The sequence below is a fragment of the Pimephales promelas genome, chromosome 23, assembly GCF_988280905.1.
Source record: "Pimephales promelas chromosome 23, fPimPro1.hap1.1, whole genome shotgun sequence".
Lineage (NCBI taxonomy): Eukaryota > Metazoa > Chordata > Actinopteri > Cypriniformes > Leuciscidae > Pimephales > Pimephales promelas.
Window position 1 is genome coordinate 25,852,752 of NC_142791.1, and position 18,458 is coordinate 25,871,209.

At 37.4% G+C, this 18,458-nt stretch overlaps 1 protein-coding gene across 5 annotated transcripts in view; it reads left to right on the forward strand.

Moving 5' to 3' along the window:
- The window catches only part of zfyve16 (zinc finger, FYVE domain containing 16), a 34,656-nt gene that overhangs the window by 13,816 nt on the left and 2,382 nt on the right, over positions 1-18,458 (forward strand). For 4 of the 5 annotated variants that reach the window (XM_039677916.2, XM_039677919.2, XM_039677920.2 and 1 more), the window contains 12 exons: positions 725-864; positions 949-1,162; positions 5,852-5,974; positions 6,077-6,232; positions 7,034-7,258; positions 7,392-7,474; positions 9,900-10,004; positions 10,094-10,244; positions 11,851-11,931; positions 12,030-12,192; positions 16,915-17,020; positions 17,095-17,271. In XM_039677916.2, the coding sequence (XP_039533850.2) occupies positions 725-864; positions 949-1,162; positions 5,852-5,974; positions 6,077-6,232; positions 7,034-7,258; positions 7,392-7,474; positions 9,900-10,004; positions 10,094-10,244; positions 11,851-11,931; positions 12,030-12,192; positions 16,915-17,020; positions 17,095-17,271 (1,724 nt within the window). Of the gene's footprint in view, positions 1-724; positions 865-948; positions 1,163-5,851; positions 5,975-6,076; positions 6,233-7,033; positions 7,259-7,391; positions 7,475-9,899; positions 10,005-10,093; positions 10,245-11,850; positions 11,949-12,029; positions 12,193-16,914; positions 17,021-17,094; positions 17,272-18,458 lie in introns of those variants that run through there. The other variant, XM_089126527.1, reaches the window with a different exon arrangement.

Sequence of the window (18,458 nt, forward strand, 5' to 3'; positions counted from 1 at the left end):
AAAGCACCACATCTCAAACGCATTAAACAGCGCAAGTATATCTGTCAGTCAGCAACAGTGTCTGTCAAAGCATCTGACAGGGCAAGCTGCTTTAAACTTGTTAACTATTATCTTATCAGTTATTTTGAAGCAATTAATATAAGCTTGTGTGTCATGTTTATGACAAATTGTACTATGTAGCCTAGCTACTTTCACTGCAGCAGCTCACACTGCAACCTCCGCTATTTTTCAGATGTGCTCATATCAAACTACTGTATCGATATAAACGGTATTGCCTCATTCCATATCGTTTCAAAAAAATATAACGATACATCGTACAAACTCGATATACCGCCCAGCCCTACATTAAAGACATTTAAATGTTACATAATATTTGTATTTCAAATGTTTTTTTTACCTTCTATTCAGAATCATGAAAAAATGCATCATGGTTTCCACAAACGTATCGCACAAATCAGCATTCATTTCATTTCCTGACCTGATCAGCTTTCCATCACAGGAATAAATTACATTTTACAATATTTAAATAGAATTCTTTTTTTTAGAAATTGTAATGACATTTATCAATATTACTGTTTTTATTGTATTTTTGACCAAATAAGATGTAATAGTACACAAATTTCCTCTTCATCACACCTGATTTCAAGCATACTTTATTTGATTCCCTCTTTCAAGCCTAATCCTAATGACACCGTCGTTTGTGTTTCTATATTTGTTCCTGTAGGTTTTCCACGTGAGCAGAAGCACGTGTGGTTTGCTGATGGTATCCTGCCAAACGGTGAGGTAGCCGACACCACCAAACTCTCCGTACAGACCCGAAGATCCTCTCAGGAGTCGAGTCCAGTAACGCCAGACCCACCGGAGGTGAGATGCCGAAATCCTCTAAACTGATGCTGGAGATAACTCATAGTGACAATTGAAGTCATCAATTGATTTGCTGCTTTTCAGCCTGATGCTAAAATTCCTGGCGAGTCTGATGAGAGTGCCGGAGTCAGTTCTGACAGCGCTACTGAGGTGAGCCGCCCGCCCGTCAGAGGCCCGTGGGACTACGGCCTACTTTGTGGGGTTGGCAACTGCGTAGAGAGAGCGGCCAGTCTGGTGCCGGAGGATGACGAAGGTCTGCCTCCACTTCTCATTACTACAGGAGAGGAGGAAGTTGGGGGTAAGGACTTTTTAAAGGCTTCTACCAGATGGTAGACTTCATTTTGGAGGTCATTCATGTCTAAGGCCTCGTTTACACTGCATGGTTCAAGGGACCCAAATCTGATTTTTTCCTCTCACGTGGCACAGATCGGATATGACCGGTGAACGTGTAAGCAAGAAAAAAACACATGGATTCCGATTTTCTCAGATCGGATTCAGGCCTCATTCATATGTGGTAATAAATCGGATATGAATCTGATGCGTGCATTTGCGTGTGCCATGTAAGCAGACAAATCGGATATTCCCCAGTAGTGTTAATTTTACCAGCCATTTTTAAATTTAGTTTCAGTTTTAGTCCAGTTTCAGCATCGCTTGTTAGTTTTTATCACATTTAGTCGACATCATCCCATTTTTATTTAGTCTAGTTTTAGTCGACTATAAGTCGAGCATTTTAGTCTTTATTTTAGTCCAAGAAAACATAATTTTATTCGTTTAGTTTTAGTAAAAAAAAACTGTCAACATTTTAGTCTAGTTTTAGTCAGGACATCATTTTAACCTTTTACTTTGTTGTCAGCAGATAATATTAAACATTTCCTAAAATTATTTCACATTTCAACATTTTCTTTCATCTTTTTGATAAAAAACACAATTTTAAGGAACACATGCAGACATGGAAGATGTACTGACAATATTTTCATATTTATTTTGAACATTGTTAAGGTTCAAAGACACAAACACAAATGCTTGCATTAAAACAAATAAAATATACACCTGACAAAGGAAACAAATAAATAAAGTGTATTATGAACTTAACACAAGTGCTGGCTGTTTAAAGCTAGTTCACATAGAATAAAAAAATAAATAGATTTGAGGTCAATGTTGTGAAAAAAAAAAAAAAAAACTCCAACTGATACAACAAAAGTGCTTTCCTGTCAGCTAGTTCACATGGTATATAAAGGTACAGTATTTAAGGTGAAACAAGGCATAGCTTGCTAGAACGTATGAAATCTTTTTAAAGTGTCTGTCTGCTTTAATCAAATTTAACTGAAACTATAGTTGCCCGGCCAGTATAACATATCTAAGTTAGCATAAATTTAACTTCACATACAATTCTATCAACAAGTGGCTACGGTCGCTACGTGCTAAGAAGCTAACGTAACATAGCCAGCCTGGATACTAAATGCTATGAAAGTTAGCCATCATTAGTTAGTTTATCATTGTAACAAAATGTGTCCATATATCACGTCTCTTCTTTCTCACGAGCCCCGTGCAAAGCATGTTTTACTTTTAACCTGTCGCCGCCGCCTCACCGTGAATCCAGCTCCTGTCTGCTCCGTGTTGTGTAGGCTACTCTGACTGACTGTGCCCGCCCGCTCCAGGTTTGAAAGTGGGTGTGTGGCGGAAGAGCTGACGAGGAGGAGGCGGAGGAGGAGACAGTATTTGAGAAAACCATATCATATAATAATATGTAATTTTCGTCTCGTCTTTGTTCGTGAACTAAAATGTCCATAGATTTTAGCCCAGTCTTTATTTACCGAACTGCATTTTCGTCTCGTCTTTATTAGTCTACGAAAATTATTTCTGATTTACTCCTAGTTATTGTTTATTAGTGGGGATTTTAGTCTCGTCTCGTCTAGTTTTCGTTCGGTGAAAAATGTGCGTTGACGAAAATATTTTCGTTTAGTTTTCGTTAACGAAATTAACACTATTCCCCAGTAAATGCGAGTTGTCCGTCATTAAAAAGTGTGCGATTACAGGCGCAATGGAAGAAAGGATACACACAGTGGTGCTATGCGGAGGTTTCATGTCTTTTGAGTGTTTGGGGCGAAGAGTGCAGGCTAAAATGCAGGGTTGTTACAGAAATAAATCTGTATTTGAAGACATTTCACGAGATATGAGGCATCATTTTAAGCACTCGTGGCTACAGTGCATCTCCTCCCCTCTTTTTTCTCCGCCGTATGAGACCAATGTTTTGATGACTTTTCAAAATATTGTGGAAAGAAAAACACTGGATAATTTTATTCACATCTGTATCCATTGCATTTTGTGCTGTTTTACTTAATTTCCCGGGTCAGAACGTCTACATTTAGTTTCAGCAGTGTTATCCACAAGTTTCCTATGCCCCATGAGGCCTTGCGTCAAAAGTGGGCGCGTGGGTTCGAAGTAAACAAAGCGCGACTTGACGTGCTTGACACTCGTTCATTCAACAGTTGACAGTCATTCAAGTTATAGCGATCCAAACTAGCTAACGATGTGGGAACACAACCTCAACGAAATTCAAAAAGGGTGAAATAACAGTACCTTTACCCTCCGCAGTAGTTGATTGGGAGTATTATAATAACATTATTAATAATCAATACTCATCAAGACAGACAGTTGTGCGAGCTGATAAACAATTAAAATAAAAAATACACACTTAGTCATTGTGCTTTGGAGTTTATTCAAAATTATAAATGTTGTGCTACTTGAATACATTAAGTGGCACATTTGGTATTCTGTCAACACAGGCTTTGATCCTGAGTTCAGGTGTAACATCAGTAGCGAACAGCCAATCACATGCTGATAGAGTTTATAGAATATTAAGAATTTAAACAAATGTACACAGGAAGATTCGTCGTGATGGAAACTACAGTCGTTGGCAGGATCACTCTGATTTCGTTTTCAGCTTATGTTAAAAAAAATCACGTTTAAGCCACTGAATTAGTTTAGTCTGGTTATACGCACAACCGCGAACAGCACATGTTGTCCCTGAGCTCCGTAACGACATCTCTCATAAAGATTTGCGTCTTTAAATAGTAAAATAATTCTCCGAAAAACAGCTAGCCTCTTCGCTAACTAACACACAAAATACCATTGAAATGCTACTTCTACCGCGTCACCGGAAGTTTCACCCACTTTATTTTTTACAGGAGCGCCCCTCGGAAACTTGTGGATAGTGTAAAGGCAAAAACACGGATATGGGTCACTTTTAAAAGATGATGTAAGCAGGTCGTCAAAAAAAACGGATATAGTCAGAAAATCGGATTTGGGCATCAAGACCTGCAGTGTAAATGCAGCCTAAATGGGGGAAAATGGGGGCTGGGGGAAATAAAAAAATTATGAATGGTAAATTGTGTAATATGACAACTACATTAATGCCTAATGATTATAAAGTTAAGGCCTGGTTTAACAGAAAGGACTTAGATTAAGCCAGGAGTTGGTCTTAGTTACACTACATTATTTTTCTAACCCTGCCTGGGAAAAAAACATTCATCTTAAAGGGTTAGTTCACCCAAAAATGAAAATTAAGTCATTAATTACTCACCCCCATGCTGTACCAACCCCGTAAGACCTTCGTTCATCTTCGGAACACAAATGAAGATATTTTTGATTAAATTTGAGAGCTGTATAACTACCACATTGGCTGCCTAAGGGACTGCCTCTTGACGGCCCAGAAAGTCAATGAAGAAAATGTTTAAATATCCCAAGTGACTACCGTGGCTCAACTATATGTTTATCAAGCGACGCGAATACTTTTTGTGCGAAAAAACAAACAAAAATAACGAGTTTATTCGACTATTTCTTTTCTTCCTTGTAGGCCAGAACGAGACTTCCTTAGATCTGCTTACACCAGCTTACACTACTTCAGATCGCAGTTCTCGCGCATGCGTCATGGAAATCTAAGGAAATCTCGTTTCTGGCCTACAAGGAAGAAAAGAAATAGTCGAATAAACTTGTTATTTTTGTTTGTTTTTTCGCACAAAAAGTATTCGCGTCGCTTGATAAACATATAGTTGAGCCACGGTAGTCACTTGGGATATTTAAACATTTTCTTCATTGACTTTCTGGGCCGTCAAGAGGCAGTCCCTTAGGAGCCAATGTGGTAGTTATACAGCTCTCAAATTTAATCAAAAATATCTTCATTTGTGTTCCGAAGACGAACGAAGGTCTTAAGGGGTTGGTACAGCATGGGGGTGAGTAATTAATGACTTAATTTTCATTTTTGGGTGAACTAACCCTTTAAGGTAAAACAATGACACTGACATATTTTAAGATGTATCAGGGCAAGTAGCTTTCTGTTAAAACAGCTCAAACATGCATTTTGATCTGGGATTAGACTTAAACCTCGTCTGTGAAACCGGACGCATATCATATATAAAAATAGAGCGCTCCTTTTTTTATTTAAAAAGTAAAATAAAGAAAATAAAACAATACAGATGTATATGTTTGCTCTCTTAAAGTCACACACACACACACACTCAGGTTGCTATTAAGAATCCTTAGATGCTTCATCATTCAACCAAGATGTTTTTATTTACTTTTATTTTATTATTTTTTTTATTCCATTTTACATTGACTAAAATGTTAAAGGTTTATGAATTTACTTCATTAGACAACATTTTTGAATAGCTTGAATATTTTTTTAATTAAATCCTAAAACAGAATTTAGGGGAAAATATAACTGTTTCATGAGGCCCTGTGCATGTTATGGCAAAATGAGTCTTTGTGTGGCTTTGTTATTGACAACAAAATTTTATTTACTTATAGAGGTTAATTGGAATCCTAATTGAATATAAACTGGCATCTAAATGTCATAATGATTCAACTGAAGCTACTGCTGTTTAGGTTATTATTTTGTCTCAATAGTCAAATGTGAGAATTCAGAGCGAACTCTTTATAATGTGGTGCTGTTTTTCTTTAGTCTGTAATTTTCTTTTAATTTCATTAGATTTATTAGTTGAGGAACGTCCTGCTGCTTGCCAAATCTTGCTGCTGTTGGAGGAGGGAGGCCCACAACCTCTGATCTTCGTCCTCAACGCCAATTTACTGGTGAACGTCAAGATCGTCACATGTACGTTACGATGTCTGAACTAAATCTGAAATATGTGATTGTGTTCCTCATTTGTTAATTTGATGCTCATCATTGCTCTCTGTCTCTCTGTTTGTGTTGTAGATTGTGAGAAGAAGTGCTGGTGTCTGAGCTCTAATGGTCTTCAGGGAGTTGGCCAGAAAGAGCTGGTGTTTATAATCGAATGTCTCCCAGAGGAAAACAGCCTGCCTAGAGACGTATTCAACCTGTATGTTAGTATATACCAGGATGCACAGAAAGGTACGTCACCCAGAACTCTTAAGGGAGGACACTACTGGCAAAAACACAGTACATTTTGGCTTTTGGGCTTTTCATAACGTGTTATTTCAGACTAGTGGATTTTTTTAAATGTATATTTCAAATACAATACAAATCTTTAAAGGCTGTGAGTTTTTTTTCTTCTGAGTCATAAATCAGTGCTTGTATACATACACCAAACTTTTCAGTTTTATCTATATTCTGAAGGTTTTTACTGAGGGGTTTGTTCATGCATCCGAAAGTAATGTTTTATCTGGCTGTTGACAGTATTTTTTGTTTTTTGAGAAATCTCTTTTTAACTCTAAAATATCAACACAGTGAAACAAGGAGTTTGAACCTGACTTTTCCAAAACAGGAATCTGAATATTGGATAATGTATGCATATTATCAGTGCATATTTAATTAGATAATGCCTCGTTTGAATATTTAAGCATACCATATCAGAAATAGGAAATATGTTTGCAATTCTTTATGTAATCAATCAATTGGGTAAGGATCATGATATCTATAAGTTACTTTTTTATGACCTTAATCACCTTTGGTGTTCTGCCTTAAAGGGCCATAGCATTTTATTTTTATTTTTGCACCAAAACCAATATTCCACCCTCTTTCTGGCCTTTAGAGATTTTTTTAACTACTATACTGATAGCAAAACACTAGATTATGCAGGATTTTTCACTGCATGATATTTTATCTGTTTAACCAAAACTCAAAACTTTCAGTATGTAAATGAGTGTCATATGGTGGCTTACATGGTGTTGTTTCTTATTTTTCCCTCGACAGGGAAGTTTGTTGAGCACCTTGGCAATGTGACATTCACTGATAGTTTCCTGGGCAGTAAAGACCACGGCGGAGTCCTGTTCTTCACTCCAACCTTTCAACCTCTGGATGGTCTTGCTTTGCCGCAGGTCTCGTTCCTCTGTGGCCTTTTGATTCAGAAGCTGGAGGTGCCGTGGGCTAAAGTGTTTCCCCTCCGACTGCTGCTCGCTCTAGGGGCACAATACAACGGTGAGCCCTCATTAGAACATCCAGAGAAGAAAATGTTGTTATTAAAGCATTATTGTTATCAGAATATATGATATTAGCTCAGTTCCACCCCTCCAGTCATGTGATCTGTTTTTTATTTTTTATTATTTTACAGTGTATCCCTGCCCATTGGTGAGCGTGCGTTTCCGCGACTCAGTTTTTAAAGAGACAGGACACACCATCATGAATCTGCTCACAGTACGTGTTCACATTACACCCTCACTCATCTGCCCTGGCAGTATTTTAATCATTCATATAAACTTGAATGAATTGTTCAGCCATGTACACTACTGTTTTGAAGTCTTTTTTTGTTTAACGTTTTTGAAAGAAGTTTCTAGTCACAAAGGCTGCATTTATTTGATTAAAAACACAGTGAAAACAGTAATGTTGTGAAATATTATTACAATTTAAAGGAACTATTTTGTATTTGAATTTAATTTTTTTTTTATTCCTGTGATGCAAAGTTGAATTTTTAGCATCAGTACATTAGTCTTCAGTGCCACATGATCCTTAAGAAAAATATTATAATATTATAATCATATTTGCAGCTCAAGAAACATTTTCAAAACAGTTGAAAACAGTTGCGCTGCTTTATATTTTTGAGGATTTTGATACTTTTTCTTCAAAGTTTTAAAATATAGTGTCTGTCTGTGAAAAGACTGTATTTGCATGTATATATCTGTTTAATTTGTATATGGATTAATGGTGTGCAGCTGAGGTAAACATCATAGTTATTTGATTCCAGGTTATTTGGTTTTAGCCTTATACTCAATATCCACATTTTTAGGTTTATTGTGGTTTTATTTAAAATGTTCTAATTTGTGAATGATTCTTCCCTGAAAGATTTTAAATTATTTCAAATGTCTGGAATCAAAGAAGATGGTTGTTTGTAGCTATTTGTCCACCTACTGTAAGTAAAACCCGAGTCGCGAGTCGAGGGTTCAGCTCAGGACAGTTAATGAAGGAGATTAGAAAGCGCTGAGGACTGAGACCTCTTAAAGTGTACTTTAGCTCTGAGCCACTCTTCATGTCTGAGAATATAAGAGCTTCTTTGGTCTCCATTCTAACGATAGTGTTTTCAAGTACGCTCACGGCCACTTTCCTGGACACAGGCATGGAAAAATGTGCAAATTAAGTTGATCAAAATTGGCTTATTTCTGGGTATTCTTCTTTGCATCCTTTTGAGTCTGAGGGTAAATGTAAGCCGGGTGCACACTGTAGGATTTATAATAGTCGTTTACGATTGATGCTTGTTATACTGTGCGAACATGGAACACAACGTGGACCAAAGACATTTAAATGAACTAAAAACAGGACGTGATGTCACAAGATACGACCCTAAAAAGGACAGAATGCTCAAGCATACCTGGTTCCTCTCATCTCAGGAGCTCCGTTGCCCATCACAGTTTGGTACAGGCATCAGAACCACTTCTCCTTTGAGCAGATCTTTGCTTTTAGCCGATACCGATAACCGATAATTCTTTATATTTGAAAGGCGATAACCGATATATCGGCCGATTAACTTAAATCCAAATTATTATCTAATTTTGAGAGCCTGATTACAAATACAAAAGTCTCACAATTAAATCCATGTCCCAAGCGCACAATTATAATAATGTTCTCATTATAGTGTTGTATAGCCGATATGACAGATTTGCGCTGCACATGTTGTACCGAACCGTATTTTCATTTTTTGAAGAGATTTCAATCATATTTCAAGAAGTTCAAAAACATAAACAGTGCTCAACAAGTGTCTCAGCTGAAGGGAATAATACATTATTTATCGGCTTCAATATATCGGCCACATTTTATTACCAGGCCGATAACGATAACATTAAAAATGAACATATATCGGCCGATACCGATATACTGGCCGACATATCGTGCATCCCTAGTTATGGACCAAAAGTAACAAGAGAACCGAACTACAAGTGTGAACACACTCCGACTTTGGAGACTTTAGCTTATTCACCATATCCTCCAGAGTTAGATAAGTCCATACATACCTTTTTCATCTCCGTGCTTGCTGTAACTCTGTCTGACGCACACCCTGCTAGCCTAGCTTAGCACAAAGACTGGATGTAAATGGATACAGCTAGCATACTAATCCCAAAAAAGGGACAAAATAACGCAAACATTTTCCTATTTACATGTTGTGATTTGTATAGTCACAGAGTGTACAAATAACAATCACTCCGCCCAAGTAGCAGTGCTTCGCCCTTCTGAGAATATAGTTCCCAATATTTATACGTTTAAAAGATGTCTGTGACTCATATGACCTTGTTATTTGTACACTCTGTGACTTTACAGATCACAACATGTAAATAGGAAAATGTTTGCGTAATTTTGTCTCTGGGATTTGTATGCTAGCTGTAACCATTTACATCCAGTCTTTGTGCTAAGCTAGGCTAGCGGTGGGTGCGTCAGACAGAGTTACAGCACGCACAAAGATGAAAAAGGTATGTATGGACTCATCCTACTCTGTGGGATATGGTGAATACGCTAAAATCCCAAAAAGTCGGAGTGTTTCTTTTAAAGTGTGGTCTAATGTTAACTTTAGGCCTTGTATCTCCAAACACTTTGTATCCTCCTTCATTCTTTTGTTTTGCTGATTTTAACACAGGATCTGAGGAACTACCAATACAGTTTACCTGTGGTGGAAAGTCTGCGAGTACACATGGAGCTGGGAAACAGCTACATCGAGATTCCCAAGTCCAGGTTTAATGAGGTCAGAGTTATATTTGAGTTGTGCACCAGTCAGGCTGTTGTTATTGTGTTGTTGTCATTGATTGTGTTGTTTTGTTCTGGCTGTTGCAGATGCTGAAGGTGGTGAACTCCTCCAATGAGCATGTGATCAGTTTCGGTGCTTGTTTCAGCACAGAGGCCGATTCCCACTTGGTTTGCATGCAGAACGAGGACGGAAGCTACCGGACTCAAGCCAATAGCATTCCAGGGAAAACCAGGAGAGGTTTGTCAAGCGTTGCTAATGCTGGATGATATTGGGCTAAAATGTTTGGTAAAACTTGTATTATGCATTATATTTAAACGCCGGTAAAGTATTTTTAATGCGTCAATTATGTCTTGATATGCACATTATATATGGACTTATGAATACTAGGGCTGGGTATCGATTCACATTTCAATTTCGATTCGATTTCGATTCACAAGCTCTCAGTTCGATTCGATTTCGATTCTCGATTCAATTTTCGATTTCGATTCCTGATTTGATTCTCGATTTGACTATTATGAAGATGTAATATAAATCCTATATTTATAAAAAAGAACAGTGGACATAAGTTTACTAGTGGTTAATTAATACAAGGAAATTAAGAGCCATAAACCTGTATATAAAACTCTTTTTATTTTAGGTACACTAAATGCATACAAAGAATAAACAGGATTTTGATGCAATATACAAAAAAAGTCAGAACAGTCGCACAGCTTGATCAAACAGTATCATGTTATTTTCATGTTAGTATCAAAATAGATATAGATAAATAAATATATAAATATTTAGACATTTTTTTTACATTGATCTTACCTAAATGGTAATGTAATTTTTTGTTTATTTTTGTTTTAAGAGTTTATGTATGGAAGCTTGATTTCAATCTTTGAATTAAATTGAAAAAAGTAGCACAAAAAAATACAATAGAATAAAGACACAAATTAAGAGACATTTTGGGGTATTTTTTTGGGTATGTCAGAAATACTACAGAAACTGACTAAAGTAATCCAATGTAAAATAACACTGGATAGTCTTTTTAGTCCAGACTGAATTAAATACAAAGGCTATTAATTCTGATTGCTTACAATTAATACTATATTCTGTTGTTATGACAACAGAATTAATGACTGACACAAATGGCTGCGTTCACTTTAAGAACTAGTGCGCGAATCCATTACTGTTTCATTAACTTTCTGTTACACGCGTTTAATGCTAATTTAAGACATTACCGACTGTCTTTACGAGGTTACTCACCAAGACCAGAGTTTTGACATAATGTCGCGTGTTTTAACTGTTAAAGTGATATAATCCAGGGATAAAACTTTTGTTTCTGGCGAGCTGTTTGTGAGGCAGATTTAGGCTGTAACGTTACTGTGCACGCAGTGAAAGACATCTCTGAGAGTGCGCGAGCACGGGATAGTTTAACATTGCTTGTAAAACTTAAAAAGACGTGAAAATGATAAACGTTAGTTACGATCATAGGTTACGATGCAATGCTGGCCCGATTGTTAAGTGAATATTCTGTCATGTCCCGACTCCTAAACGCGTGTGTGTATCGACAGCTGCAGCGCTTGGCTAGTGCAGAGAGACAAGAAGATGCAGCACCGCGTCCGCGAGCCCTTTATATGGAAAAAATCGATTCGTGGCCATTGACAATCGATTTTGAATCGAACACATTTTCAAAAACGATTAATTGAAAAATCTATTTTTTTGCCCAGCCCTAATGAATACCCATAGTTATAATAATTGTAATATGTATTTTAAAAGTTCTAGAGGGAAAACACTCATTAAGTTTGTTGCATCATATTTGTTATCTGATGTCAGTAGATGACAAGTCTTTCTTTTGCAGTGACTGGAGCTAGTTTTGTGGTGTTTAATGGTGCTCTGAAAGCCTCATCAGGATTTATTGCCAAATCTAGCATTGTGGAGGGTAATGCTTTTATACAAGTCAGTTTTTTGAAAACTACATCTGATTATTACTCTCAAAAAGCAGAGCTGTATCATCACGCTTTCCCTTTTCATCTTTAGATGGGTTAATGGTGCAAATCCCTCCGGAGACGATGGAGGGTTTGCGACAGGCCCTCAGGGACCAGAGCGACTTCCAGATACCATGTGGAAGGGCAGATTCAGAAGAGACACGAGAAAATGTGAATGTACGCTGGGTCGACTGGATCGCACCTGTCAACACTGGGTACCAACTAATTATCATACATTTTTACACTTAAAAATCTTAATTTTTCTAAACTTTTGATAATGTTTTTAAAAGAAGTCTCTTTTGCTCATCAAGATTTGTTGCTTAATTATTATTATTGCTCTGTTAACAATGGTTCTTCTTCTACATTGCATAATTATTATTATCATCTATGTTGAAAACATTTTTGTTGAAGGAGTCATACTTTTTTTTAAGGATTCTTTGATGAATCGAAAATTCAAAAGAAGAGCATTTACGTAACATAAATCTTTTGTAACATTTTAACCCCTGGTTTCACAGACAAGGTTTGAGTCTATACCCACACTAAAATGCAAGTTGAGCTGTTTTAACTGAAAGCCACTTTCACTGGCATATCTTAAAGGTGACATATTATGCCTCTTTTCTAGGGGTGTCACGATTCTCCAAATCCTCGATTCGATTAAGTTATCGATTCTAAGGTCACGATTCGATTCGATTCTCGATTTAAAAAAAAAAATGTAAAGCGCAGATTGCTATGCAATTTTTAGACTACACATTTATGCATTATGCAATATAAATTTGTTCACAATGTACACTACACCATTGCCAAATTTAAAATATAACAAAAACAAGTAACATAACTTAATAGTATAACATTTAAAGCCCCTGAAATGACTAGAAAAAAAGTTTAGTTAATTTTGATGAACGAGATTGAACAATAGAGTCAGTAAAACGATCCGAACTTTCCATCACGGACGCGACATGGGGCGTGGCAGTATCGACGATACCATTTTTTATTTCGATTTCGATACCATTGAATTAATTTCGATCGTGACACCCCTACTCTTTTCACAAGATCTATTATAAATCCATGGTTCCCCCAGAATGTGTCAGTGAAATCTCAGCTCAAAATACCCCCCACGTCATTTATTATAGCTTGTCAAATTTGCCTCTTTTTGGGTGTGACCAAAATCACGCCCGTTTTTGTTTGTGTCCCTTTAAATGCAAATGAGCTGCTGCTCCCCGCCCCCGTTCAGAAGATGGCCGATCCTTTACCTGAGCTTTGGATACTCCAGCTATAACAAACGTGAATTTCAGTCAAATCTCAGAAATAAGGCCACCCTTAAAAATATTCTTGTTTGCCGTAACCCGACCGACCCTGTCAATTTAGGGCCGACCCAATTTTTTATTTTTTTTTCCTTTTTGTCCGACCGACTTGCCGGTTGTAACCTGCGTTCAGACCGACCGATTTTTTTTTTACTCTTCAAACGACTAATTCAAATTCAATAAAATAATATTAATTATATTTTAGTTAGTATTGTGAAAGTTGCTTGTGTCTACATACCCTACAAACGTAGGCTACTTTCTTTCTTAAATAAAAACCCGTGGCGTCATATTCATCAGATTATGTTTACACCATTGGTTTAACGTTACGCGTGTCACTATATGGCTTGTACGTTCGCTCGTTTCAGTGTTCCCGCTTGGTACCCGGTATTAAAAGGGCAACGGGGCTGAATATCAACCATTTCTATATATAATAAAAATATTAAACAATTTGTCTGTGATGCAATTTTGCTATTCGCAGTCCAGAAGAGAGAGCGATCTCTCACCCGGAGCCGGAGCGCGCACAGCACTACAGCCCTGCTTAATGAGTGACAATGAGGACAAAACGTGGTTACACTTTAGATCTGGGATATTATTCTAATTGTATTTTAGATTTCCGCTTTCAAAGATTATAAAAAGAAGATATTTGAGATGAAACCATTACAGACGCATTCTGTCTAGCGCAACTTCCTCCCCTTCACAGCGTTGCGCTGTCATTTCTTCCTAAAACCCAAACGTACCGTCAGAATCAGCACGATCGGTGATTGTTGTAAAATGCAGTCTGTACTGTTGCTAAACTGCGGACGCGTGCAATCATTAAAAGAGCTATTAAAAGTACTAAAGTCTGCGCAAGAGACGTTGTTCACGACGCGCGCTCCGAAATGCACTAAAACGAGACAAGAAAAGTAGGCTATCGCCTCATTTTGGGCTTCATGTGCGCATCTAAACCATCAAATATACATAAACACAGTTTATGTCTTAATTGGACGTAAATAGTTGGGAGAAAACGATGGTGCATCATCAGTCATCTATTACAGTAGAGTTCTGCGTTCGGTCTTAAAGGGGCAGTAGTCTAATAAACGTGACGATTGAGCCAATGCGAATCAAACAACAAAAGGCAGATAAAAATCACTCACAGGCAGCTCTTGAATGAATAACTTAAACTTTAATAAGCATTAATCTAACTATGATAAACTATGCAGTGTCATTTTACATTTGATTACTAGCTAGATTAAATTTCTTTTCAGAGAGAGCGACAGACTTAACTAATTTTAGACCTTCCTGAAATTAAAGCACTGTGTATATAGGCTAATTTGTATCTTTGTTTAATTATATTCTTTGTTTGACCATGTGTTTGTACTTGTTTTTGCTGATCTCATGTATATGCATAACAAATAGATATTTTATACATTTTGTGACTAGCCTAAAATGTAACTGGTCGTATTTTGCATTAACACCTAGCGGCCGATGCACAGTTTGTAGACCCAGTCAGTGACGTCACAATATGCATTTTTTTTTTTTAAATTCACGATCACTATCTCCAAAATTTTACCTTTTTTTTTTACACTGAATCTTGGAAAAAAAAATATAGACCTACCTACCGACCCTTTTTTAAAAAAAAATTGCTGTTACTGCAAACCAAAATATTTTTAAGGATGGCCTAACCCGTAGCGAGTGCAGGCTTACAGAGAGACTCAGTATGGAAAAGATTGTAACTTTTAGATGCACCTGGACGTTTCTGAATGGTTTGTGGATACATGGATATAGTTGTTGTGCAGATACATCGATTCATCTCATCGACTTGTGTGTACCGTCATATTTGACTTTTACACAAGTTCCCTGAGGTCTTTATAAGACATCTGTGACATTTTTTGGTCAAATAGTGTTCTGTGCTCCTCTGTGCACCAACGTACTCGTCTGTGCACTGTTGTCGCTTGCGAAAACCAAATGGTGGCGCTGGGGGTGGAAATGTGCAGATTAAGGGGCGGTAATATTACAATAAAATCCCCTTCCTACATCAGAAGGGGAGCGAAATCAGATCGGCTTAATTTTTGACACAAGAGAAAGGCTTACCAAAACAAAGGTGGTTGGTAGATGCACAGGGAACTCGATTATAGCACTTAAACATGTAAAAAGTCTGATTTCCATGATATGTCCCTTTAAAATAAGTAATGTAATAAGTAATGTTTCTTTCTATGCACATTTAGTAAAGCAACGGTACAATAAAGGTACAATATGCAAGATTGTTTCGCCACCAGGAGTCGCTAACCTCTATAATACTAATAATAAAGGCGTATATTAATGACGTATATTCTGCATTAAGCGGAATTATGGATCTTGTCGTCAAGCTGATGGATCTTTTATGGATGAGTGAATACTTTGATGTTTGGTATAAAGCAGGGCGCTATTGCTAGACGTATACCAGCGCCACATGCAACGCTAGTCCTGCGGATATAAAGAAATAAGGACATTTTGTTCTACCGAACTACACGCTGAATTACTCACACAGGTCAGTTTATTAGAGGAGTTAAACTTGAGGTAACGCAGCGCTGCTTTAGTTACTCAATCACACTAAACGGCATTTGAGTGTGTTGAATGTTGTTTGTTAGGTTGTTTGTTGGCTGTATGAGACTAAGCTAGATCAACATTAGAGGATAACATACAGATCATATTCTAACTTTTCATCATGTTGAACTACATAACATTGATTAGTTTTATAAACATTGATTTGCTCAAGTAACATGCAACACTCGCGTCTCTAAGTCGAAGTTAGTCGCGGACATGGAGCTCTCGGCATCTCGAAAGATGTTGACCTTCGTTTTAGTCTTCTTTTTGCGTCAAAGTCTGCTTGCCATGGTCCATAATGTTTGAACAAAACCCTGCTAGGGACGCTCACGCTGTTGAGCACACATAGCGGGCATAACCGACTCAGTTGTCCACGACACGTCTGTCGCCATGGTTACTATTGCGTACGAGGTCAAACCTGGCGGAAACCGGGGGTAACGCGGATATGACGTCATTGACTGGCGACTCCTCACCCCTGCTCACACGCCCCGTTTCCTTGGTTAAAAATCGCAATTTTCTCATGATTTACAAATATTTGGAAACATTTGGGATATTGCAAGTAATTACAAAACTAATAAACTGAACAAAATATATAACATTGGTCTAGTGGTGTTTGGATATTTTACTGCAAAAATCCTGCATATTGTACCTTTAAATGCCCTAATTGATCCTAATCTAAGCAGTGTTTATGTCTTTCACTGATGACTGTTATTTTTAAACAATTTAATCCTTGTTGAATAAAAGTATATTAGTAAATGACAGTTTCCACAAAAATATTAAGCAGCAAAAAATAATCAGAAATGTCTCTTGACCAGTAGTGTATGTTCTTATCAGATTCTTGACTATGGATGTGCAATATGCCAATACTGTACTGATTAATCACCTTTCTGAGTGATAACACTATTGATCGGTTTGGCTGCCGCTGCAAGTAACCTTGAAAATGCACACTGCATTAATTGGGCACTATTTAAAATTCATTCTTTCAGCTTCCTTCAGTGGTTAAAATGCTGTGTCAGGTCAAAAATAATTCCCCTAAGAAAGTATAACATGTTATGTGTGTTTGCATGTTTGCAGAGTCTCCAGTCCAGTGGATGGCAAGTCTCTGGAGGGACTGTCCAGCATCAAGATCCAGCAGGACTCTGAGTTTGAGATGGATGGCCGAACCATCAGGTGTACTGAGGTGTGTACTGCATGATGCCCGCACAATGAGTTCCTCGTTGTCATCTCTGGTTCATGTCCCGTCTCTCCCATCAGGTTTTCTATCTGCTGAAGTCTTCAGACGTTTCCCTATCTGCCATCCTCACATCATCAGCTCAGTTTCAGAGAGAGATTGCCACCGCCAGCTGCGCTGCCCTCTGCCCGCACCTCTCTGTGCTCATGGCCAATGGATTCAACTCTCTCGCACTCCGAGTCTCCACCGACTCGGACATGGTAAATCATTTCCAGCTGTAAATTACACAGGAGTGTTGATGAAGCAACTCTGAAACTCATGAAAATTGAGCTTTTGAACAAAAGAAAACCTTTAAATTGAGAGTTTTCCCAAAAAGTTTATTATCAATTCTGCCCTACAAAGGCAAAGTGCAGTAACTACGCAAACAAATAAACGAAGAAAAATGCCTTTAAAGTTTTTATACCAGCCAGTCAAACATGTTATGGATAGATTATGTGGTAATGCATCTCCGAAACGGGACATAATTTAACCCAGATATTTTTTCACAAGACAGAACACGTCATAAAGCCCATTACAAGTCTTAACTCATTTTTGACCAAATGTGTAGTTACTGCGCTTTGCCTTTGTAGGGCAGAATTTCTCACCCTCATGTCGTTCCAAACCCATAAGACTTTTAGATCTTTTGAACACAAATGAAAATATTTTAATGAAATCTGAGACATTTCTTTCCCTCCATTGAAAGTCTATTCACCCAAAAAACTTAACGGTTCAAAAGAAATTGTGAGAGAAATCTATGTGACTGGAGTTGTTCAATCCAAGTCTTCTGAAGAGACTTGATCGCTTTATATTTGAATTGATTTAACTTGGGCTTTTATTCACATATAAGCATGTCACATATTCTTGACGTGCAAGAACAAAACTCATTGGTTTTTGCGGAAGCTCAAACGTGCGGCATAACACGCGAGAATGAACCTCATTGGTTCTCACGCATCAAACAAGTATGTTTGAGGTTCTGTGAACAAATTTGATTGCTGTAAACATTGTCAGTATTCAGGGATGCAAACAGCACGCTTTTCGGCGCCTCCCGCTTTTTTCACCTCAATTTGGGTGACTTGTGTGAATCGTGCAGATCCGAAAAGATTTTTTTAGGGGGGGGGGGGGGGAGTAATAGTTAATCAAATTAACATTCTAATTAATTCTAATTTGTACAATTTAATTAATAATATTGATTGTAATATGTTGCTACAATTTTATTGATTAGATAAAGCATTTTTTTTTCAGTGTAAGGTAAAAAACCTGCATAGTTCACCTTTAACTCGGTTCATTGAAACCACCTGAAAGACCCAGTTCACTGAAATGAATCTTGATACTTGAGCATTTGATTCCGATTTTTAAGTCTGCGGCCCAGTATAAGGTGACATTTAACATTTTTTCTCTACTGCTTTTC